Below are 26,741 nucleotides of genomic sequence, written 5' to 3' on the forward strand. Positions count from 1 at the left end.
AGTAGTCGATGGTTCGGAGGCAGACGGCGCAACAGCGGCGGAGTCAGACTCCGAGGATTAGAGTAAGCGCGTGATTGATACGAGACAGGAAGCGAGGACTGGAGGAAGGAAGAGAAGAGAGAGCGGAGAAAAGATGGTGAAAGTGAGTAAAGAGAAGAGGAGGAAGAAGAAAATGGAGATGATGATAAATCAAATGAAGAAGGAAGGAGAGGAAGAAGAAGAAGAAAATAAAGAAGATGATGATGATGAAAAAGGAGGTTGAGATGAAGGAGGAGGAGAAGAAGAAAGAAGATGACGAGGATGAAGAAATAGAAGAAGGAAGAGAAGTGAAGAGGAGGAAGAAGAAGAAAGAAGAAGATTATGATGAAGAGGAGGAAGAAGATGGTGATGAAAAAGGAAGAAGAGGAGAAGGTGAAGGAGGAGAAGAAAAAGAAAGAAGAAGAAGAAGACGATGCTGATGAAGAAATAGAAGAAGGAAGAGAAGAGGAGAAGGAAGAAGAAGAAGACGAAGAAGAAGAAGAAACGAACATGACGAAGAAGGCGATGGAGTAGGAAGGACGATAGAGAAAAGTAGAGTTCAGAAGGTAACAGAAGAAGAAGAAAAATATAAGAAAGATGAAGAATAGGTAATGGCGAAGTAAAAAGAAACTAAAGGTCAAGGAAAGAGAAGAAATGACGAAGAAAATGAAAATGAACGAACAAAAAGAAAAAGGAAAGAAAAGAAAAAAAAAAGGACAGATGAAGCCACAAAGATAAAGATGTAAAATATAAAGATTAAAAAGGAGGAGAAAATAAAGATGATTACTATGATGATGATGATGATGATGAAGATGAACAAAGGAACAAAGAGAATGGAGAGAACATAAACCCTGATATTAGTTGGTTAGTGGTTAGTAAAAGAGAAGAGGGTGTATTTACCTTACACCTACGAATTAAGCCCTTAAGAACTCTCTCTGGGTTGGAGCCGGTACCGGGCTGCGAACCGTGTACCTACCTGCCTTAAGTCCGATGGCTTAACCACTGCGCCACCGAGGCCGGTACACCCTGATAATCCTGTAACAGCTTGCCAATAATAGAGACGAGTATGTAACGTAGCAGGAGATTTTTAATCGGGTTACACCTTTTCTTGTCCATATATTTCTGAATCGTGAAAACCTGGCCGAAAATCTCATTAAGTATGACAGACGGGCGTAACTCTACTGTGATGTAATGTCTTCAAATAAGAAATTAAATTACAGCTCACTTGGGGGAAAAAAAGATGCGTAACAACTTTGAAAAGTTGAGAGGCAATCTCGAAGCAATCTTGAAAGATAATTGAGTTATAATTCACTTAATTCCGTGTAAAACATGACGACCATCGCCAGGTTCACACAAAGAAACCCGTAGCAAGAAATATTCCTGTATTTGGACTCGGTCTTGCGCAGGTATGAGGTTTGTATGATGATGGTGATGATGATGGTGATGATGGTGACTCGTAGATTTAAAAAGTCGTGGTATAAGAGACAGCATCAACAAATATGGATATGGAAAGAAGAAATGTTTTATTTAACGACGCACTCAACACATTTTATTTACGGTTATATGGCGTCAGACATATGGTTAAGGACCACACAGATTTTGAGAGGAAACCCGCTGTCGCCACTATATGGGCTACTCTTCCGATTAGCAGCAAGGAATCTTTTATTTGCGCTTCCCACAGGCAGGATAGCACAAACCATGGCCTTTGTTGAACCAGTTATGGATCACTGGTCGGTGCAAGTGGTTTACACCTACCCATTGAGCCTTGCGGAGCACTCACTCAGGGTTTGGAGTCGGTATTTGGATTAAAAATCCCATGCCTCGACTGGGATCCGAACCCAGTACGTACCAGCCTGTAGACCGATGGCCTACCACGACGCCACCGAGGCCGGTAATATGGAAAGAAAAACTCGTCAGAGAAATTTCAGGTGGAGTTCATTATATTTGAAGGAAAAGGACAATGTTTTATTTAACGACGCACTCAACACATTGTATTTATGGTTATATGGCGTCAGTCTTATGGTTAAGGACCACACAGATATTGAGAGAGGAAACCCGCTGTCGCTACTTCATGGGCTACTCTTTTCGATGAGCAGCAAGGGATCTTTTATATGCACCATCCCACACAGGATAGAACATACCACGGCCTTTGCTACACCAGTTGTGGAGTACTGGCTGGAACGAGAAATAGCCCAATGGGTCCATCGACGGGGATCGATCTTAGACCGATCGCGCATCAAGCGAATGCTTTACCACTGGGCTACGTCCAACCCTCGTAATATTTGAATGTAAGACCGCCAACTGCTTATGGAACTGTCATAATCTCTCTTACGGAGATTTTTAAAAAGTAAATTGAGGCAAGTGCGGATTCGAACTGGTAGGCGCTCATCGATTCAAATTTGATCGACAATATCTCGACAATCGACAATATCAGCATTTTAAAAATCGTATCTGTGAACAAGACAGAGTAAAACCAACATATCACTTTTGAATATTTCATCATTAGGGCTGCCAAACTTCGAAGTGCCCCTTGAAAATCGAGTGTATATATTCATGTAATGCCGTATTTTGATTTGCATTCCCCCCTAGAAAAATCTCTTGGACCTGCCCCTATACCACGAGAGAGAGAGAGTGAGAGAGAGAGAGAGAGAGAGAGAGAGAGAGAGAGAGAGAGAGAGAGAGAGAGAGAGAGAGAGAGAGAGAGAGAGAGAGAGAGAGAGAGACAGACAGACAGAGAAAGAGAAAGAGAAAATGGGAGACATGGAGAAATAGGAATGGAGAGAGAGAGAGAAGGAGAAAAGGGAGAGAGAAGGACACATAGAAAAAAGAGAAAAGAAAAAAGAGAGAGAGAGGATAACAAGAATATAGAGGGAAAGAGAATGGGAGAGATTGGGAGAGGAAAAGGAGGGAGGGAGAGAGAGAGAGAGAGAGAGAGAGAGAGAGAGAGAGAGAGAGAGAGAGAGAGAGAGAGAGAGAGAGAGAGAGAGAGAGAGAGAGAGAGAGAGAGCGAGCGAATGTCGGAGTTAACGCATCATCCCGTATTTTGTTCCAACCTAACTACAAGCCATAAACTAAAGATAATTCTATATTCCATCACACCGACGCACATGGAATAGGAACAGTATGGAAGTGATGGGGGAATGGGGAAGGGGGGGTGGGGTACCGTGAATTTAATTTTGAAAAATGACATCTCTCTCTGTAATTATAGCTCTGCTCACGTCAAGACCTCTATTGATCTTTGTCCGAAGATTATTTTTATTCCGGTTCGCATGCAATTTTGACAGGAAAATTGGCGGTATTTATTGAGAATTCGGCTCACGAACTTGCCCGGCCCGGTTATGATTCATTAACGGCGCAAGGAACGCGGCGCATGTGAAAACAATATAATTCGATATATCGTTCCAACTTGGCCTCTTTTTTTTTTATTGGTCTTAAATATAGAGAATGATCTAATAATACCGCCAGAAAGAAACTTTACATTTCTCTCTCTCTCTCTCTCTCTCTCTCTCTCTCTCTCTCTCTCTCTCTCTCTCTCTCTCTCTCTCTCTCTCTCTCTCTCTCTCTCTCTCTCTCTGTACATGCACAGATGTTGTCAACAGATTTTTCTTGGAATGCTTTTGAGAACATTTGAGATTTTGCCTGAACCAGAAACCCATGGCCAAGCTGCCCCGTGTAATAACACACATTAACCCAGCGAACTTTAGCCGCTCCAGAAATAGTTATGAAAATTATCAAATGTGATATTGAATTCACGCTGAGAAATAATGATGTCAGAATTAACGTAATTCGATGCGAAATTCGCCCGCGATTGAATTACGCTCGACTCTCGCCGACTAATGCCGCTCCGTTCTGTAGGAACTAGTTTTCGTGTGAACAAGCAGCTGATGGTTTCCATTGGTTATTACAAGTCTTTATGAAATCATACACCAGATGACGCTGCGAGCGCGCGGTATATTAAGTCATATTGGCTAACATAACCAGAGCCGGAGCTCGACGCTCGGGTAAACATAGTTATTACACTTTGAAAATGGTTACCAAGACGTTTTCGACTTAATATGAGGGACAAGCTAAACATAGCCGGAGCGGAGATAATGCTCAGAATATTCAGAACGTGACCACGTGGTGGTGGTGGAGGGGTGGGGGGTGGATGTAGGGTTGAAATGGGCCGGGTGTATGTTTGAAATGAATTTTGATTTTATTTAAATTACAAATATTTCGGCATATAATAATAATATTATTATTTATTTTCCAAACGTTACTGTTGTGTGTGAGGGTTTTTTAGGTCTAGTGTTTTAACGACACGACTAGAGCAAACTGATTTATCAATCATGTACATTTTATAGGCATAAGATACTACAATGATGTTCACGGACGGTGGATAGTGTATATAAACAATACATGCCTGTAGAATAGCAAATGTGTGATTTATATTTATATAATTATGCTTATACACAGACAGACCTTTTGTCATAATAAGTGATCTGCTTTGTATCCAAGTCATTCCACCAATTGCCACAGCCCGTCCGTCCATCCGTCTATTGAATATCCTATTCTCGTAGATATAGCAGGCATCAAAATTACTTTCGTATCTCACTCCAACCATCCATCCATCCATCCATCTATCCATCCATTCACCCATTCACCCATCCATCCATCCATCCATCTATCCACTCATCCATCTATCCATCCATTTTCCTATCCATCCATCCATCCATCCATCCATTCATTCACCTATCCATCCATCCATCCACCCACCCACCCACCCATGCATGCATGCACCAACCCCGCCCCTCTCTTTCCCTCCCTCCTCTATCCATCCTGTTTTATTGCAGAGATTATCAACTAACATTTCCTGTACAAGTCAGTCCCATTCACTGACCGGTGACAAAAGCCATGTTTGTGGAAGAACAAAATATGCGAGGATGATAGCGACGTGAAATCAATGCGTGACATCCATCGCGTTAATTAACAACGCCTTTTCCCCGTCCGGCGAGGAGCGGAGACAAAATCCACCAATACTCCAGCTTCGATTTATCGAACCCGCCGATCGATATCATAAACAAAAGATTTGATCGCCGGGTAACTGATCGCTGGGAATGCCGCTACAATGGACCCTTCAGACCGATTGGTTTTGTTTCGAGTGGTTTACACACCAGACAAGTGTGTGTGTCCGGTTTGTTTAACGCAAAAAATACAAAATCTCGAGTGAGCGAGAGAAATCACAAGTGAAAGGAACGCTAAATGATCACCTTCTAGTTTTACAGAGTGGACTTTTTGGAGAAGGTTTTTTTTTTATGTGTGTAATTTTTTTAATTTAATTTAAATTTTTAATTGAATTTTTAACTTTAAAAAAAAAAATGTTAGTTTTCTCGCTATGATAAAACGATACCCTAGAACATTGCTTAATTGGTATTTCTTTGGTGTAAAGTGTTTATCTTCGCCTGACTCGTAAGTTTACTGATTCCGAATAGAAACTGGGGGGAGGGGGGGGGGGGAGAGAGAGACAGACAGACAGAGAGACACAGAGAGACAGAGACAGATAGAGGGGGGGGGGAGAGAGAGAGAGAGAGAGAGAGAGAGAGAGAGAGAGAGGGGGGGGGGGGGACGGAAAAAGAGGTGAAGGTAGATGTGGCTCTAGAGAGGGGTAGAGATGTAGGAGAGAGAGAAAGAGAGAGAGAGAGAGAGAGAGAGAGAGAGAGAGAGAGAGAGAGAGAGGGGGGGGGGGGGGAGAGGACATTATATTAAAAACGAAAAGAACTAGATGAAGAAAGAAAGCGAAGAAAAAAACATAGAAACGAAGAAGAAATGAAATTTCGACAGAGAACAGCAAAAATAGGGATGTATAGAACAAAAGAACTATAAAAACATATCAACACTCACGCACACGTATAAACACGCACACACACACACACACACACACACACGCGCGCGCGCGAGAGAGATGAGATGGCGATGCTATATCTAATACAAATTGCTTTGTTTTCAGCCAATAAAATGCAATCAATAACCAAATGTTTCCCCCTCATTTAACATAATGCATTTTTGTCACCCGTCGAAAAGCCCCGCTTACACGGGCGAAGCGAGCCATATTAAATATTGATATGGAATGACGAACACTCGTGTTCCACCGTCCATCCGAGGCGTCTGTCTTCTGTTACAGATCGCTTCACCCACTTTCCCCAGGAAGAACACAGGCACGGCGAGATGAGAGCTTTGTCACCTGACGAAAATGCGAAATAACGAACCGTAGAAAAATATCTTATGCGCAAAACACTTTGACGAAATCTTATTGCAGGGAATCGAATTAGGTATTTCCTCGGTGAATTGACGTGTTGGTGTTTGAGGCCTTTTTATGATTTGAGACAAAGTGTTGAGCCAGAAACAGGAAGACAATGGCAGTCTGATTTAAGATCTGACCTATTGTGAGTGTTGTGGTGACAAAAAAACACACAAAAAGCCCCCACCCCAACAGAGTTCGAGCTTGTGTCCAAGATGGACCGGCCTGAACTTTCGATAGATACATGACCATGTTAAACCGGCCTGAACTTTCGGTAGATACACGACCATGTTAAACCGGCCTGAACTTTCGGTTGATACACGACCATGTTAAACTGGCCTGAACTTTCGGTTGATACATGACCATGTTAAACTGGCCTGAACTTTCGGTAGATACATGACCATGTTAAACCGATCTGAACTTTCGGTAGATACATGACCATGTTAAACCGGCCTGAACTTTCGGTAGATACACGACCATGTTAAACCGGCCTGAACTTTCGGTAGATACACGACCATGTTAAACTGGCCTGAACTTTCGGTTGATACATGGCCATGTTACAAGTTTCCGTTACAGGTTTCACCGTGATCGTATGGAGATGATTCGATAAGGGAAACGGCAAACAGTTTTCTTCACCAAGTTCGATGACTGAACATTCTATTACCCCCCCCCCCCCCCCCCTCCCCCGGTTTTCATTGTGAAAATTAACAAAATATTTTTCAGAATTTTGCGACAGTTAGTGATAGAAAGCTTCAATACTTCGTACACCGACATATTCGAAAGGGTTTAGATTTTATTATGTATACTATGCATATTCGTGAATTAATATACCATATTTATTTTAACCGTTAATTAATGCAGAACTATTACTTTAAAAAAATATGAACTTTTATTTATTTACAATATTTTTTTTTTTTTTTTTTAAATCGCATCAAGATATTACTTTAATATTGAAAATACGACTGTTTATAAATAAAAATGTATCCACGTTGTAATGAAAGTTTTCAGTTGAACAAATTCTTGTTTAAAAAAAGAAGAAAAAAGAAGATGAAGAAAAACTACATTTAATCTATACTGTAATGAAAATTTTGCAATTAAAGTTTTAAGACCGACAACTCTGTTTATAAAAAGTTCATGATCAATTAAGAAATTGGGCACGAAATCGTTTTGGGCACAAAAGAGGGAGGACCACTTTGCTGAAATTACCGTAAGCTCAATAAATATTTAAATGCTCTATAATCGTAGTCCCAATTAGCACAATAATTAAAATAGACTTTGAAATGAATTTGTTGTATAGAATACACCGAGATGTGCTGGGTGAGCACAGTGCAAGAAAGTTTTAACGGAAATGAATTTAATGCCCGCTTAGTTTTGTAAAATTAGCCATTTTCAAACAGCTGAAACGTGCTGACAATTAATTGCATGTGACACATTCAACATCACGAGACATTCTCAATTCCATCTGAAGACAAACTCGCTTCAAGGAATTGTATTTCTAAGAGGTTGTTGTCGTATGCTTAGTTTTGTACGAAATGTTAAGTCATTTTGCTACTAAGATATTTAATATAGATTATTGAAAATTAAAGATATACTGTATATAAATTTTCGTTTGATTATGTTGTGAATTATTTAAAAAAAAAATTAACAGAATTTTGTTGATTTGTTTATATACAAATTATTATTTTGTTAGATTCAGAATTCCTGTTTTGAAATTAATGAAGAACTCCCACACACTAATAAAAGTATACAATAATTACTTTGTTCCAATGTATGTTAAAAACATAAGTATGTTAGTCGATCGGGTATCCTTTTGTCTCCAAAATTAAACATTAATATAAAATAAAGAACATTTCATGTTTTCATAGTATATTTAGAAGTTTTTGTTGTTGTTGTTTAACGACACCACTGGAGTAATATATTTGGATGAACGTATCTTTTGAGAAAAAAAAGAGCTAAATAATGATATTTATATTTAAATATTTCTCCGAACGTCTATATTTATATTTAACTACAATATTTAATCCACATTTTATTTACAAAATTCTATTGTTTTCAGTTTTATATCCTGACATACGTAATATAACTGTCACACCATTTTCAAACAAAGCTGCTAACATAATATTAATTGTATTCGTTTAAAGTCGTATTGATTTCAATCATTTAACTATAATTTCATAGGAATTAAGTAACAAGATTTCTAAATTTTTGAAAATTACCTTGATAATATAAGAACATTATTTTGCTTTTTATTACACAATAATGTGTCAGCCTTGACCGTCCCTCCTCCCAAGTCCCCCACAGAAAATAAACATCCTGCTTTTCTTGTTTTTTTTTTTAAATACCACCTTACCTCAACATGTTTTAAATATAAAACATTATACGGATAAATAGGTCTGGTATGACTTTTGGCCGAATTATTTCAAATTTTGTTTGGCCGTTGGATGAAATAATAATTCGTACGCACGAAATAATTTTAGACTAAAATCGATATTGAGAATGACATTATGATGTACAAAAAATTGCATTGGTTATGGAAATATTCATATTTTAAGCAGGACAATATAAGCAAATTGTAATTTTAATATTGTAATTTTAATAATGTAAAAATATTTTATTTGCCGAAAACATTTTAGAATGGCTACAAAATTAGGACAGTCTCTTTAATATAGATGTGCATTTAAAAACACTTGACATAATTCTACTACAGTGTCTTAATACATTGTTTTTCTTTCTTTGTTGTTCTACAAGGACTCCAACTCTGTCCTTCTTTAAAACTGCCTTGCGTAAAACGTAATGGTAAAACCATAGCAATGTCTAACTGGCTCACAGTTCGATGTGCCTCAAATGGTAAATATAACATTAGTTTATATATATATATATATATATATATATATATATATATATATATATATATATATATATATATATATATATTATATATGTATGTATGTATGTATGTATGTATATATATTATTTAAGATGGATTTCACAAGTCGTAAAAACTATCTAAAGTTTTAAGACATTATTAAAGACTTCGTTTAGTTTAATGCATATTAAATATCCAAGTGTGTAAAATTGTTAAAAAAGCTAAAATAAAACAATATTATTTTTTTTTCTAAATAGAAGGAAGATTAGTGAAATATAAATACAATAAGAACTTTAAAATGTTTTAGATATCAGACTTATTTTTTACTAAATAATAATTATTTAAAATTATTTTTATTTTCGATGGTTTTAAAATATATTACTTTAATTCGTTTTTCCACATATATTTAAACAATGAAGTAATACATGTTCATTCATCGAATATAAAACAAAATATGCAAAACTGAATGCACCCGTTAGGGTTTTAGTATAACTAGCTAAAAAAGCGCATTTTAAACTAAAATTTAATACAAGAACAAGTAATGGGAAAATATGAAAAAAAAGTATCCACTAATATAAGAATTAAACACGAATTTTAAATTTCAATCTAACTCTGTATTTCATAACAAAGCATACAGTCATTTTTGAATAAAGTGAGCCCCAAAATAAAGTTACGAAAATTTCAATTTATTTTGAAATATAATTACACCCACTAACTCGGCTTCCGGCGTCTGATGGGAGATTAATCTGCTATCTGACTTCGTGGATTGATTTAACGTTGTCACTTTCTCGTTCGGGTTCGCCGATATCTGCAGAAATAAACATTTCTCAACCTTTAGACCAATTTACAAGATTCGTAATTCTGCGAAATATTCTGTCGATGACGACCCGATAAACGCGGGAAATGTTCATTTTCTATCGGCTAGCCGTCAACGCCATCTAGCGGGAGCGACAGCCGATGCTGGCCGCCATCGCGAAGTCGTGACGTTGCGGTCGGATGATATTTATCTAAATTGTTATCGGGATTTTCGGTTAATAAATGTCCAACACTGTCGATCACGCGCGAGGCGTAAACATATTCCGATTAGCAGATTTATATTTCAGCTTCTAAATGACAGACCAAGAGAGAGCTTATTGAAAGTCTTTTATCATAGTTATTCAGTTATTTTTCCGACGCCATATAACTGTAAATAAAATGTGTTGAGTGCGTCGTTAAATAAAACATTTCCTTCATAGTTAATTTTGTTTCTTACACACCCGTTGGTGAGAACACCATGCGTTATTTTTGATGACACGTGGTTGTTTACATATGTACATGTGTTAACAATTTCAAAACATACGACTGGGAGCTCCTAGGTTATGACCTGGACCCCGTTCCACGAAGCGATCTTAGCCCTAAGATTACTGTAAGCGCATAGCTACCCTATGCACTTAAGTTGATCTTAGGGCTAAGATCGCTTCGTGGAACGGGGCCCAGGTCACTAATGCCACACATCCAATGAAAACCTATACGATGGAAATCGATTACATTTTGACGTATAGTTAACATGACAATCATGAGTCTGTGTCGCGTAAGTTAGCTACAAGTGCAACGGCTGTAAATAACTTTTAATCGAAAAAGATGTTAAACTTTGCTTAAAACCTGGTTTTTGAGGATATATAATCATGTATTATTCTCTATTTATGCCATATCACCATATATATTTCTTTTACATTAATTTACATTTATTTTTAATAATACATAATTACAACCGATACAAAATAGTTCGTTCTCTGCAGACAAATCTATATTGTCCAATAAAATTAAACAATTTCTACTAAAACAATTAAGTATTTGATAATATTTTATGGGTATAGCCTATAAAATGTATATGACGAATAACATGATAGAAACATATGATATTAAGTTAGCTTCATATTATATTTATTACCACTGACAAAGCTGTTTCGTTTGCTTTCAGGTGTAATTTGTTAAAACGTTTTTGCTCCAGTTCTTTGTTATTATTAAAAAAAAAATCTGTTTCAAAAAAAGAATTACATAAAACATAATAAATGAATGAATGAATGAATGAATGAATAACTGCTTGAATGAATGACTGCTTGAATGAATGACTGCTTGAATGAATGAATGGACAAACAAACAAATGAATGAATATTTATCGAATGCTGTTAACGAAAATTATATCAACTGTTGTGTGTGAAATAAAAGATAAGCACAAAAACATAGCTGGAAATAACGAGTCAGAAATATTATTTTAAACATCCTGAACGGAATAAGATCGGGGTTTTTTCACGAGTTTTAGCGAGTGAGAAATAAAAAGCAGCCAATTGATTTATTTTGGGACGCTTAAAACAGCTATCTTGAGAAAAGTGTGTTATTTAACCCTTTACAATATATCATCCCTATTAATGTTTTGTTTTGTTTAATGACACCACTAGAGCACATTGATTTATTAATCATCGGCTATTAGGTGTCATTTTGACAATCTTAGAGAGGAAACCCGCTACATTTTTCCATGAGTAGCAAGGGATCTTTTATATGCACCATCCCACAGACAGGATAGCACACACCACGGCCTTTGATACACCAGTCGTGGTGCACTGGCTGAAAACAAAATAGCCCAATGGGCCCACCGACGGGGATCGATCCCAAATCGACTGCGCATCAAGCGAACGCTGTACCATTGGGCTACGTTCCGCCCCTTCTCCATTAATGGTATTCCCGTGACACGCCACAAGCCCGCAGCAACTTGTTCTGGGTTGGTGGGGAAGGCACAATCTCTAATGGATGGGGGCGCAGTCCCTAGTGGGGGTTGGGAGGGGGGTGGTGGAAGGAAGGAAGGAAGGAAAATTCGATTAACGTACCTATATCCACTGAAGGGTGTGTGGGTTACAAGCCAGATTTTAATATCCGATTATGTTGACAATTATTTGGCGTCTAACACATGGCTATTTCGATACATGGTCTAAAGAGGAAACCCGCTTTCTCCATACTGTTTCCGAAAAACAGAACATATTTGTATCTACATTTCCGCATATATACAGGACAGTACATACCACAGCCTTTGATGTACCAGTTGTAGGGCTGTGGTTAGGAAATGGAACGTGATGCGATTTCATCGAGCACGATCCATTTTGAGCTCGCTGTCGCACTTCGGACAAGCCCTCTACCGCCAGACTACGTCCCCGCCCCCGAATTTTATCAGAAAAGTGAAAAATAACACAAGAGTCCGAAAATATAACAATCTACACGGGAGCATACGGCCGGGCACAAACCCATCGATTGATTTCGTTAGAGATAAGAATGCCGAGTTTGTTTCTAGTCTTCGAGGCACACGCCACGCCGGGATAATTGCATTCATGAAGACCGGTAAGAATTTTCTGAAGAAAATTTACGTTGATTGAAGAATAATTCTTCATACGGTATTGGATTCTCCGTATATAAATGAGACTTTTGTTAATAGATAGAAACACATTGCCGTCTCTGATAGTAATTTCTGGGAATTTCATCTAATAAGGCCAGCTTCCCTCTGAAAGAAACGATCCTGTTGGGTGTCTTGAGCGCCAATAAGCGCGCTCAAATCTAATATGGAAGGGATCCCATACAGCGATGGCAAAGTCTTAACGTACGAGACAGTCATAAAAACGTGAAAATAAGATTTCGGAGTCTTTCGTTGTATTGGGAGAAAATAACAAACTTTATGTCCACGCCAAGCTTTTGTAAAGCTCCAGGGATATTCGATCACGAAATTATACAAACGAGGGGAGAGACAGAGATGGGGGGAGGGGGGGGGGTGGGGGGGATAGTCGGGGGAGGGGGGGGGGGGGGGGGGGGGGGGGGAAGGGATAGTCAAGGCGATTGTGGTTACCAAAGTCGTATATTTGGCCGTGCCAAAAGGTGTTAATTTAATGAGAAATATGAACATGACAAATTGTGTTGAAAAAATAAAAGGGTAAAATTGTTTGAAAGTTGGTGTAAAATTGACCAATATGAAATGTAAAGAGTAGGTAAGAAACAAATATAATATTATTACGTATACTGATGAACTATACGCTTTATTCGGTCTGGGATCGATCCCCGTCGGTGGGCCCATTGGGCCATCTGTCGTTCCAGCTAGTGCACCACGACTGGTATATCAAAGGCTGTGGTATGTGCTATCCGGTTTGTGGGACGTTGCATATAAAATATCCCTTGCTGCTAATCAAAAATAGTAGCCCATGATGTGACGACAGCGGGTTTCCTTTCTCAATATCTGTATGGTCCTTAACTATTATGTCCGACGCCATATAACCGTAAATAAAATCTAATGAGTGCGTCGTTAAATAAAACATTTCCTTCATTCTATACGCTTTCTATTTTTCCCAGAGATTCAAAAATATTGTTTAATTACAGATATTATGAATTTAGGGATAATAATTGTTAAAAATAACATTGAAATTTGTAAGATTATATATAGTTTTAATAAATTTAATTCCTTATTGTTTCTTTTATTTAAATATATATTTCAATTCTATCAGCAAATAAATGTATTTCATATAACACTCGGCCGATCCCACGAATTATATAAAATTAGTTTTAACATGTTTTAAATGTTTGTTTGTTTGTTTTGTTTAACGACACCACTGGAGCACATTGATTAATTAATCATCGGTTATTGGATGTCAAACATTTGGTTAATTCTGACACGTAGCCATCAAAGGAAACCCGCTACATTTTTCCTAATACAGCAAGGGATCTTTCTACCATCACACAGACAGGATAGAACATACCACGGTCTTTGATATACCAGTCGTGGCGCACTGCCTGGAATGAGAAATAGCCCAATGGGCCCGCTGACGGGGATCGATCCAAGACCGACAGCACATCAAGCGAGCGTTTTACCTCTGGGTTATACCCCGCCCCCTGTTTTCAATGAGATATTGATATCCCGAGTTTGTGGACGAGAATCACGCTCAAGAGATAATATTCTTCGTTCACATCCATTTTCAAGTCCGTCATTTTTTCCAGACAGTATATGGATGTACGAAATTCCATTAATTTAATAGTGTAATATACGATTTGTTACTATATGATTATATTTAGTTTCGGGGAAAAAAAGTTGATTACTTTCGTTATTTGAACGATATATATTCCCAACATTTTCGACATCATACAATTTTTTTTTTTTTATCAAATGGATAAATACCGCCCCCATTCCCCCATTAAAAAAACAACAATAATAATAATAATAATAATAATAAAACAAAAAAACTGAACTAAAATTAAATAGAAAAAAAAAGCCAGAAAACCCTCCAACTACATCGGCGGAAAAATCTGACATGTTACGATACTTTTGACTAACAAAAAGGCGGAAATACTCGAAAATAGCCGACTTTGTACGAAACGAATACATTTGCATATTCATTCATGGATGTGAATTCCGTGTCTACCAATGTGTTTTACGACCAGTAAATAAATAACGATTTCATTCAGTTTTCCACGAGAACACCTCTATGGCCACCCATATTTGCGCCGTGCATCCAGTGCGACATTAAAAATGTAGCGCGAGACCCACTGGCCTGCAGTCGATTGATCGGCAAACTTCGTCATTAGCACGAGAGTCTTTGATGTTATCGCAATATCTCGGGGGCATAAAGTCAAATATGGCGTAGGTTATTAATTCGCCAATATTTAATTATTAATATTTTTAATCACTCCAATCTTTATCATGCAGTGCAAGTCGGTTAGAGTCTTCACCGAGAAGAGGAAATTAGAACGGAGTTATACTCGAGTCATTCCGCATCGATAATTGATAAGAAACCAGCGATTATTCTGAAATCGGCACCACAAACAAGATGTACTTTTAACGTAGGAACTGTTAAATTATGTAAGCATTAGGGTAAAAAACAAAGTAAATTATTTTGCAAATGAAACAACAAACAAGATTGATACACAAAACGTACTTTTGTCGCAATAACTTTTTATGTAAGCACAACCTGGGTAAAAAATAAACTATTTTGAAATAGAAACCAAAAACGTGTTGTTTTTTTTTCTTTTTATAGAGATTTTTTTTTTCATTTTGTAAAATTTATTAAAGGCATACTGTCACGGATTTAAGGACCTTATTTCTCCAAAAGTGGATAATAAACGAAAATTGCATCAATGTTTGGAAACAAAATCTGGCTATTGAATCACCGTAACTAAACCATGATGGAGTTAAATCCATGTCAATCCTCTTGGCAAAATTAATTTTTAAATTATGGACCATTGCCATAATTCAATTTTATAATAATTTTTTTTTTTTTACGAAATATCATTCATAAGTGGAGTATGATGGTTACGTAGATTGTTGAATAAAGTACATTTAGGAACAAATCAAATACATATGTTTCAGTTAATACTTTGTTAGGCCATTTAATAGGTCAGTGGTCTGTGACAATATGCCTTTAACCTCAGAAACACATTTCGTAGTGTCAGGTACAAAATTAGTACACACGTTTTTGTATAAATATTTTGTATATAAAATGTTAATACATGCATTTATAAGGGAAAAAGAAGACAAATGTTTTATAGTATATTTAAAAACAATTTACATATAAAATTTTATTTATTTTTAGAGATTGTAAAATTTATTTTCGATGGTTTTTTGTGGGCTTTTTATGAGTCAATTTCCACTTATTTTAAACAATATTTTGATACTCTCGTATCTCTTTCTCTTTCTCATCTGTGTAATACGTGGACATAAACTTTCGACTATCTAACGACCGCGCAGGAAACCAGAGACAGCCGAACGTGATTTCATCTATCAAAATTTATTCCGTCTTCTGATGTCCCCAGTTCCTTTCCTGGCCGGCGCGTGCTTCCAGCCGGCGATCGAGAACGCCCTCGTGCCGGCACGCGATCACTCTTTTGGGGCGAAACTGATCCAAAATGAAATATGAATTTCCTTTATGTGAAATGAAGTTGATTTGAATGTCAGCGAAAACAGAAGGGTCCCTGACCCACTAATTGGGGGCGCATCACCACTTGACTCGGCACAGATCAACAGTAATGCGAATTAATCCGCCAAAGTCGCTCTATTTCTTTTTTCCTTTTCTAGCTCAGCAGCTACGCGTTTGTTCATTTAGCAATTTTATAATGGTTCAGAACGCGGCTCAGTAATTCTTTTGTCGTGATTAAATCTGTCACTTCGTGTCACGTTTGATATTTGATAATAATTATATCTGTGATAGTTAATATTTTATTAACACAAATATTACAAAACTGACAAACAAAAGAAAGGTACATCTTTGAGTGTCAAATTTGATTAATAAAATTAACGTATTTAATAATTTAGATTTATAAAATGATATAATTACAAATTCTAAAACAAACAAAGGGACACGAATCACCAGGAAACAAGACTTTAATTTTTTTAAATTTTAGAGTCATATTTTAAATTTATTAACCATAGTTGAATACACAACAGAATTCATAACAGAATTTTCAAAATAAGTGAAGCAATTATAAGCCTACTAAAAAGAAGCAGAACCCTCCTACCACCCAATATAAAATAAATTTTAAAAAGCCAAAAAAGGTTTTTGACTTAAAGGGACATACCCTAGTTTTTAAACACTAAGACACATTTTTCACAATTAGAGCCGTTTATGATCACTGAAATCAAACATTACTTATATTTTATTGTTTAGATTATCCATTTCCGTACAACCGAAGTGTTTCTGGTTATCCTGGTGTTCCTAATACCACAAAATGTTTTTTTCTTCATATTTTTAAAAACGCGCGTGCGTCTGAGAAGTAACTGTTATGGAGTCGCGTTTTATTCTATTTTTAAGGGTATTTCAACATCACAGACTCTTGTTTTACTCTGTTGTATCCAAATTTGTTACATGTTTGTAAATTAACCAAACGTAGTGTCCATTTTTACGGGATGAAACTAGAATCTAGGTGAACATTATGCCTTAGTGTTTAAAAACTAGGGTATGTCCCTTTAATTCTTATTTTAGTCATAACATACATAGCTGAAATTTTACTTGAAATCGGCTATCTTGATTTCCTTCTTTTAAAAAAATATTTAAGAATTAGGCAGGCATGCGGATGGGTATGCTGAAAACAGACATACATATTTTTCATTTCAACTTTTTTTCGTGCTTATATCCAATTAAGGTTCAAGCACGCTGTCCTGGGTACACACATCAGCTATCTGGGCTGTCTGTCCAGGACAGTGGGTTAGTTGTTAGTTGGTTAGTGAGAGAGAAGAGGGTGTAGTGGCTTTACACCTACCCATTGAGCCATTAAGAACTCGCTCTGGGTTGGAGCCGGTACCGGTCTGCGAACACTGTACCTACCAGCTTGTAGTCCGATGGCTTAACCACTGCGCCACCGAGGCCGGTAGACATACATATAGACAAAAATACTTTTGAACCTGACCCTGTATACATATATGTTCACTCATACAGATTACAAACCTAAAATATACATAGCTGCCAGAGTATGGATGTCAGTGTAGGCACGCAGGCCTAGACCTAACCAAAAATAGCTTAGGATGATTCATTTAAAAATAATTAGTGTGCAGCAATATTGGGTATTTTCCAGGCAGACTAAAAAGGCACTACGAATCTAAACACGCACGCACGCACGCACGCACACACACACACACACACACACATTACACACAACTGTCCCTTTGCTTCCTCTAGAGTTAAAGGGACATTCCTGAGTTTGCTGCACTGTAAGATGTTTCCGACTAATAAAATATTTCTACGATTAAACTTACATATTAAATATATTTTCTTGTTTAGAATATCAGTGTCTGTATATTCAATGAGTTTCTGGTCGTCATAATATTTGTAAGGAGCCCAAACTGGATTTTGTCTTCAAATAATTTCGTACGTACGAAAAACAATATTTTAGGAAATAAAATGAAATTTAACCTAGTACAAATATTAGAACGATCAGAAACACGTTTAATATACAGCCACTAATATTTTATGCAGAAAAATATATTTGATATCTAATTACAGTCGTTAGGAAGTCTCTGTTAGTCGATAAGATTTTAAAAAGTGCAGCAAACTCAGAAATGTTCCTTTAAGACTGACCACTCTTTATAGTTATTAGATATTATACACTTCATTATTCTCTGGCAGCGACTGCTGTTTTACATTTACATACATCAACTGTAAAACTTGCCGGGACAACACTGAAAAAACCCCCATTACATTCCATAGTGAGTAAAATACTTATATCAAAAAATAAGAAACAACACAGAACATGACAATGTTTTACTGGTTAGACAGTATTGTTAAATGAGTCACCACGTAGAACATATACATGTAGAGAAAGATGTCTATAAAAGAAAAAGAAAAAGGTTAAGACATCGAGAGTTGAGACCCAGTGTCGACAAGGCTTAGTAGAAAGAAAAAAAAACCCCAATTCAAAACGAGATTGTATATATTTTGTACATTTTCTTTCCTGTAAAAGAAGGAGATTGCACAAAATCTGACAAACAATAATAGAAATAGGAAACTATATTAACATCAATTTAGTAGTAACAAAGGGCCTTTGTTGCAAGCGACTGGAGCGTAGACGCGCCGGCAGTAATTTAGTGGATGTTCGGGCCACTTAGCGCACATTCAAATCAAGGGCAGATAAGTATGTTTCTAATAGAGGCTATAGAATATGATATATATCTGACTAGAGAGCGCTTGGTGTTTACAAACTGTCCAATCTAATTAAAATTAGCTCCACTATTACATGTGGATCTAACACCAGCCAATTGGAGCTCATGTCCACCAATCAAAACCTTACTTGCAGAATCCTGCCAGTGATTTAAAAATAATTTGAAAACATTCCGAATTATCCTGAGGGTATACGATATGTTTCATGTGAATTACGAATGCCTTAAAACATGTTTTATTTTATAAAATAAATAATTTTTAATGTAAAATTGAAGACTGATAACCCATCCCGTACGTATTGGTATGGTTCGCTGTACTGCGGCCATTAAAATAGACTCGCCCGATATTTTTAGAATTTGTATGCTCCCAAATAACATTATAATAGGCGAAGTGTGATTGGTCAATATTTAAATTATTATTTACAGACGAAATGTTACCTGGACATTGGGGACTACGCAGTGTTGTTAGCAATCCGATTAAAATTAGTTCTACTGGTCTAAATAAGGCATTCATTATTTACATGAAACATATCGTATACCCTCAGGATAATTCGGAATGTGTTCAAATTATTTTTAAATCACTGGCAGGATTCTGCAAGTAAGGTTTTGATTGGTGGACATGAGCTCCAACTGGCTGGTGTTAGATCCACATGTAATAGTGGAGCTAAATTTAATTAGATTGCAAACTGTCAATTTCGAAATTATAGACGACCAAACAGGGCCGTACCCTCCGGGGGGGCAAGGGGGGCCGCTGCTGCCCCCCCCCCCCCCCCGAGAATCTTGTCCTCTTTTTTTTATTATATATCTCCTGTAATAGCATAGAAATGTTTAATCTTTATAGTATGTTAAAAATTATTTATAAAATTTAGTGCCCCCCCATGGATTTTGGTCAGGGTACGGCCCTGCCAAAGGGGAGGGAGAGTTTACTTAATCCGAAACCTAGCATACCTGAGTCAGTCGGTTTCGGACAGGGACACCGAGTTTCGTTTTGTATTTTTTGTATTTATCACAAGATTTTAATATTTAATGTAATACGAGAGAACTCGAAAATGGTCTGCAGTGTCAGATTGGTAAAACTGGGTGTATTTTAGATACAGTACTTGAACGACTCTTGGCTTGATGCGCGGTCTGTCTGGGATCGATCCCCGTCGGTGGGCCCATTGAGCTATTTCTCGTTCCAGCTAGTGCACCACGACTGGTATATCAAAGGCCGTGATATGTGTTGTCCTGTGCATATAAAAAAATTCATTGCTACTAATGGAAAAATATAACAGGTTTCGTCTCTAACACTAAATGTCAAAAGTACTAAATATTTGAAATCCAACAGCCGATGATTAATAAATCAATGTGCTCTAGTGAATCAAAACAAAATTTAAAATTTGGTTATCGGAAACTGACAGGTTTTTTTCCCCCACCTTGATCGCGCTTTACCCTTATTCTCACATAAAAGAGAATACAGCTAGGGCACTCAAGCTATATCCGGATATGATCACATGAATATTATATATATGCCTATATAACCTTGTTCGTGCATCGCGGCACTTTATATTCCAAATTACTACAATACAGTCCCTGTAGATATTTAATCAAAATTAGCAAAATCTTCTGTTGGGACGACAATTAATATATTTCTTTGCAAATATTGACGCAATTATTCCAGCATAAAATATTAAAGAAGATATCATTTTGATCCCGGAAAGGCCCGAGCATCCAGTGCGCTATTTCCGTGTGATACGTGTAAACGAACTAAGTTAGGTCAAGCTAATCGTAAAAATACATCAAATATTGATAAGAACATTAATTGTTCAATGTTTATGACGACTTGACATGGAAATACACCGGGATGAGATTTCCACAGCGGCAGTCGAACTCTTTGCCTCGAGGCCGGAGGAAAGTCTTCCGTCTTTGCCAATCCCTCCTGGATTAGCACAGCATCGTTTCGGCACACATTACGAACACGTGACATATTCCAGTTGTGAATAATTAATGTCATGGTTTTATTAATTTCAAGAAATCTTCGGCAGCATCCGTTCATTTTGCAAATCACTAGTTTAGAAAGTTCTGGTTCACAAAAAAAAATAAAAAAAAAAAAATAAATAAAAAAAAAAGAAAGAAGAAAGAAAGAAGGAAAGAAAGAAATATAAAGAAACAATAATAACACGCAAGAGAAAAACAATAAAAACGAAAATCAACAAAAACCCAAACAAAACAAACAAAACACCCACAACAAAACTCAACAACAAAACAAACAAAACAAAACAAAAACAAAAAGCAACAAACAACAACAAAAATCCACCTAAACTCCCCCACCCCTTCTCTTCCCCAACTCCCCAAAAGTATTAAAATAAAAACAAAACAAAACATTTTCCTTTAGTATGAGGTTATCCAGTTGGACAAGTCAGTAAATAAATAAATAAACGACTAAACGACTAAACGAATAAATAAATAAATAAATAAATGAATGAATGAATGAATGAATGAATAAGTAAATAAATAAATACATAAAAACATTAAAAAATACATAAGCAAACAAGCAAACAAACAGTAGTTTATAATAAAGATACTATGATAATGATGATGATAATAAAAATTAGATCATAATAACAATTCATCATTATTATAAATCTTAATATCATTAGTATTAGTATTATGGCAGTGGCAGTGACAGTGGCAGCAGTATCGGTTGCAGTGACAGTGGCAGTATCGGTTGCAGTGGCAGTGGCAGTATTGGTTGCAGTGACATTGGCAGTATCGGTTGCAGTGACAGTGGCAGTATCGGTTGCAGTGGTAGTGGCAGTATCGGTTGCAGTGACAGTGGCAGTATCGGTTGCAGTGACAGTGGCAGCATTGGTTGCAATGGCAGTGGCAGTATCGGTTGCAGTGACAGTGGCAGTATCGGTTGCAGTGCAGTGACAGTGGCAGTATCGGTTGCAATGACAGTGGCAGTATCGGTTGCAGTGACAGTGGCAGTATCGGTTGCGGTGACTGTGGCAGTATCGGTTGCAGTGACAGTGGCAGTATCGGTTGCAGTGGCAGTATCGGTTTCAGTGACAGTGGCAGTATCGGTTGCAGTGACAGTGGCAGTATCGGTTGCAGGGACAGTGGCAGTATCGGTTGCAGGGACAGTGGCAGTATCGGTTGCAGTGACAGTGGCAGTATCGGTTGCAGTGACAGTGGCAGTATCGGTTGCAGTGACAGTGGCAGTATCGGTTGCAGGGACAGTGGCAGTATCGGTTGCAGTTGCAATAGCAGTAACAGTAGTGGTAGTATAGAAATAATACGAAGTCAAGTCATTTGGTTTTATGTACACATTCAGAACAAGCTGTTATAGCGCACGCCTGTCTTGGGCGTAAGTTCGTAATAACACGGACATCCTTGACTGAATTTCAAAACGACAAAACGTCTTGTATCATTCTTGCCGTCACATGTTGAAATCTCAAGACATAAATAGTTTATTAACGAGTTTGAAGACATGTTCCACAGTGTGACGTCATGCGCGAAAAGAAAACATATTTTATTCAATTCAGTAAAAGACACGTTCATATTGAATAACTCCCCCGAGTGGTGCTACATGTGTTTGAATGAAATCCTTCAGATATGAAGCGATAGCCGCTCCCCCTAGTGGGCAATAACAACTAACATACAGCGTCTTAAATGTAACCGCCGCCATTTTGAAATATTATTTCTACAAGCTATTGCACAGACGCACACGGGGGTATTATCTGGTCAAATAATTTAACGGCTTTGAAAGGTCATTAGCAAAAAGCTTAATTTATTCATGGCTTACATGTTTGTAGAGAATGTTTATTAGTAGAATGGGGGTGGGGTGGGAGGGGGGGGGCAGGTGGAGATACTACTTTTATTTTCTTTATTACTCACACTGTCCTAGGGTTTCTATATGTGGTGACTTTTCAAATATGTAATATATAAATAAATAAAAAAATTAATTGTTGTGTATTATCGGAAATGTTTTTGTTTAACGACGCACTCAACACATTTTATTTTCGGTTATATGGCGTCAGGCATATGGTTAAGGACCACACATATATTGAGAGAGGAAACCCGCTGTCGCCACTTCATTGGCTACTCTTTTCGATTAGCAACAAGGTATCTTTTATATGCACCATCCCACAGACAGGATAGTACATACCACGGCCTTTGTTAAACCATTTGTGAAGCACTGGCTGGAACGGTGTATTATCTGTTTCACAGACAAATTAAAGGTATATTTTCCAGCCACGATTTTTTTTGGTCATTGTGCAACTCCGCCTTTAATATAACCTGTGACAGAAATTCATGGAACCAACGTCTATTTTGTCAACTACTCATTCCACTCCGCACTGTGCAGAAATAACGGCCCTAATCACGTAAATTACGTGGGGTTTTTTCATTCAGATTTAATATACATGTATATAGAATACTAAACCAGTTTGCCTGTCGTACCATTTTTATGAAATGAGTGAACAGTTTTGGTATCTGACGGACGAAAACGAGTCAAATACCAACACTGTTCACCAGTTTCATAAAAATGGTATGACGGGCAAGCTAGTTTAGTATTTTATTTATTACAAACCAACTGCAAACATGCCGCAACGCAGAAGTAGTCGAGACCTACTACATGCTATTTTCTAGGAATTGGGTCAGCAATGATCTACGTCACGCTTACATCACGCCAATATGAAGAGCGAAAGCGAGTGAGATACCAACACTGTTCACGAGTTTCATAAAAATGGTATGACAGGCAAGTAAGTTTAGTATTTTATTGATTACAAACCAACTGCAAACAAGCCGCAATGCAGAAGTAAGCAGATTTCGAGACCTACTACACGTTATTTTTTCTAGGAATTGGATCAGCAAGTGATCTACGTCACGCTCACATCACGTCAATATTACACTAGTTAGATATCGGTTGATTGTTATGACATGTGCAGTATCTTACACTAGTGTGTCATAAATATTTTTATGCTCTTAACATGGAAAAGAGAGAACAAAAATAACCACCCCCGCCACCACCAACATCTTCGTCATTAGGTGACTACATGCAATCGAAGTCAGTGATCAAAACAAAGCGTTAAACAACTGTTGAAATTATATCATTCTATTTTTCACATCATCTCTTACCAAACAAGAAGAAGAAGAAAGCAACCAACAACTCTGAATGGTGTTAAATATTTAATTATCAGTGTGAGTAGAGGTAATATAAAGTCGGTAGATACCCGTATGTGCGCGTGTCTGTACCACGTGCCAGCAGTATATTCAATTACACTCATCGGCCCATATATTAATTAATTTTTGATAACAGCGTGTGTTCTTTTCAGTTAGACCAACGTAAGGTATATACACTAACATATTTTTTTTTCATTTCTTTTCTGCAATTCCCAAGAGGGTAGACTTTAGTTTTAAGAAAGGCAAACAAAGGAATCTTGGTTGAGAAATCACCTGTGACAACTATGTACATATTAAATATATTACCTGAAAATTCCAGGGATTTATATGTAACCACTAATAATACTTATTCCCAGTAACATAATTATACATCGTTAATTAAAACCAAAATATTTTCTTTAATTCTTTATTGACCAAATTACAAAGCAATGTAATATTCGCAAATAGGTAAAGAAAGGCTGATGTGTGCACAATAAATAGCCATTTTTAATTCACCCAGTTAGAGAACACCATGTGAGGTTTTTGGTATCACATAACAATATCACACTAATGGGTGATCGATTTGAACACAGCTGAATGGGTGTTCCACTGTGAAGACCCGGGCGCCAAAAGCCAGACCATCCAATGAATTTAAACGTGTAAGTTAATGCGCCATAAATATGTTTTTAGTTAGAAAAGACGTTTACATTTCTTTTAAACCTGGTGTTTGAGGGTATATGAGAAATCGAATATTACACTTGTATCCTTAGATGCCATTAACATTTTCGCGAGTGTAAATTAAGGGAAATAAGTTTAATGTCAGCTAAGCTTTTAAAACAAGCCAAAATGTATCATACAAAGTCATCATTTTTCTTATGCAGTGTTTTACAAGGAGCGAGCAACGGGTACCAAAAAGAGATACCCAGTGGCGGATCCAGAAAATCCATTTAGTGTGGGGGGGGGGGGGGCAGTGACATGATGTGGAATGCCAAGGGAACTTTGGGGAAGGTTTGGAGGGGGATCGTAAAAAAATGAAAAATAATATATAATAAAATTATAACTATCGCAAAATTTAGGGGGGGGGGGGGGGGCCGGCGGCCCCTGGGGACCCCTAGATCCGCCTCTGATACTGTTTGTGTGCTTATAAAAATGTCAGTGATCATGAGCGTCTCCTTAGTAACTGGTTATGTCTTTTACACATTGATTTTATAAGTATTCTTTTGTTTGAGAAGTCTTGTGGGTTTTGTTTTTCATTTACGTCATGGATACTTCCCCATTGTTTCTTCAAGTGTAATCAAATACTATTTTCAATGCATCGTTGACAACCAGAAGCCTTTTGCAATCTACTTTTCTTCTTATATTGTTATAACAAAGTGGCATGTATAAATTATTGTTCATGAATAAATAGTATTTCTTTTTCTATTCTTTATAATTTTCTATTATAATAATTAGACAGGAAAACCCAAGATATTGTAGGCGCACTCAACCGTCACGTTTATAACGTCACAGCGTCTGCGTGCATTGTTGTCTTGCATTATGTGCGATTCCTTAAGATATGCTTTATGCACGTTTACTGTATGTCATGCACACGAATAACAATATACGGGTTGCCGTTCAATACCATTTGTTTTACAACGGGTTGCTTCAAAACATATCAGAGGGCGGGACGTAGCCCAGTGGTAAAGCGTTCGCTTGATGTACGGTCGGTCTGGGATCGATCCCCGTCGGTGGGCTCATTGGACTATTTCTCGCTCTAACCAGTGCACCACGACTGGGATACCAAAGGCCGTGGTACATGTTATCCTGTCTGTGAGATGGTACATATAAAAGATCCCTTGCTGCTAATCGAAAAAAAGTAGCTCATGAAGTGACGACAGCGAGTTTCCTCTCTCAATATATGTGTTATCCTTAACCATATGTCCGACGCCATATAACCGTAAATAAAATGTGTTGAGTGCGTGCGTCGTTAAATAAAACATTTTCCTTCCTTCCTTCCTTGTTTAACGACACCACTAGAGCACATTGATTTATTAATCATCGGTTATTGGTTGCCCATTTTAGGTCGATGTCTCTTTAAAATAATCCAAAACAAACCTCAAAAAGAACAAACATTAAACATGTTTTGCAACCAAAACGTACAAATATTCACAATTAACGTATATATCATAAGCAGGAATTTGTAATGTTAATTTCACTGCACGTTTTGACTTTGACAAAAAGGTAAAGTCAGTCGTACAATTTGACGGCATACCCATCACCACTTTTCGAGTAAAGCTGCATTTGCGACCAAAGCACCTCGGGATAACAGGTCCTTCCTAATCCGTCCACATGAGGAATGCCATTCATAATTTAAATCTGCACCAGAGAGAACTCCATGTATATATAAACCATAAAAAAATGAATAAACGTCCAAGTTGGCAACATTCGACGACAATTTTGGTGTAGCGTCAAACAAAAAAGATTAAGCAGCATTGTTAACAAGGTTAGTAAGTGAATTCCATAGCCTCGATGACAAATGAAAATGCCAGGTCATAGGAAAGTTATTATAAATATCTCACAAAGAACAAATGTCCATGTCCCACGCCCGATCCGTTACTTCAATTCATCTCTTTCAAAAACATCTTACCATAAACGCGGTTGTGTCAAAACGCCGACTTCATGAAATCACTCGTTGGAGGTCACCCTAAGATCGTCTGCCTCTGCTGACGAGGTGCGTTTTCTCAAAGATGTCACGGAGTCGCTATATTAAGAAAGAAAGAAAGAGATGTTTTATTTAACGACGC

At 37.3% G+C, this 26,741-nt stretch overlaps 1 protein-coding gene across 1 annotated transcript; it reads left to right on the forward strand.

Annotated features, from left to right (window-relative positions):
- Positions 1-363: 363 nt before the first annotated feature.
- On the forward strand, positions 364-22,085 carry LOC121389274. Its single transcript, XM_041520871.1, has 2 exons — positions 364-548; positions 21,470-22,085. The coding sequence occupies exons 1-2, from the start codon at positions 364-366 to the stop codon at positions 22,083-22,085; spliced, it is 801 nt and encodes a 266-aa protein (XP_041376805.1).
- The last annotated feature ends 4,656 nt before the right edge of the window (positions 22,086-26,741 follow it).

Source organism: Gigantopelta aegis, chromosome 14 (genome assembly GCF_016097555.1).
Source record: "Gigantopelta aegis isolate Gae_Host chromosome 14, Gae_host_genome, whole genome shotgun sequence".
Taxonomy (NCBI): Eukaryota; Metazoa; Mollusca; class Gastropoda; order Neomphalida; family Peltospiridae; genus Gigantopelta; species Gigantopelta aegis.

Excerpts from the sequence above, each read along its gene's own strand:
- LOC121389274 (XM_041520871.1), top strand. The coding sequence starts at position 364 with ATGAAGAGGAGGAAGAAGATGGTGATGAAAAAGGAAGAAGAGGAGAAG. Across the intron at positions 549-21,469 it reads ATGACGAAGAAGGCGATGGA|TGGCAGTGACAGTGGCAGCA; the intron begins GTAGGAAGGACG and ends GTATTATGGCAG.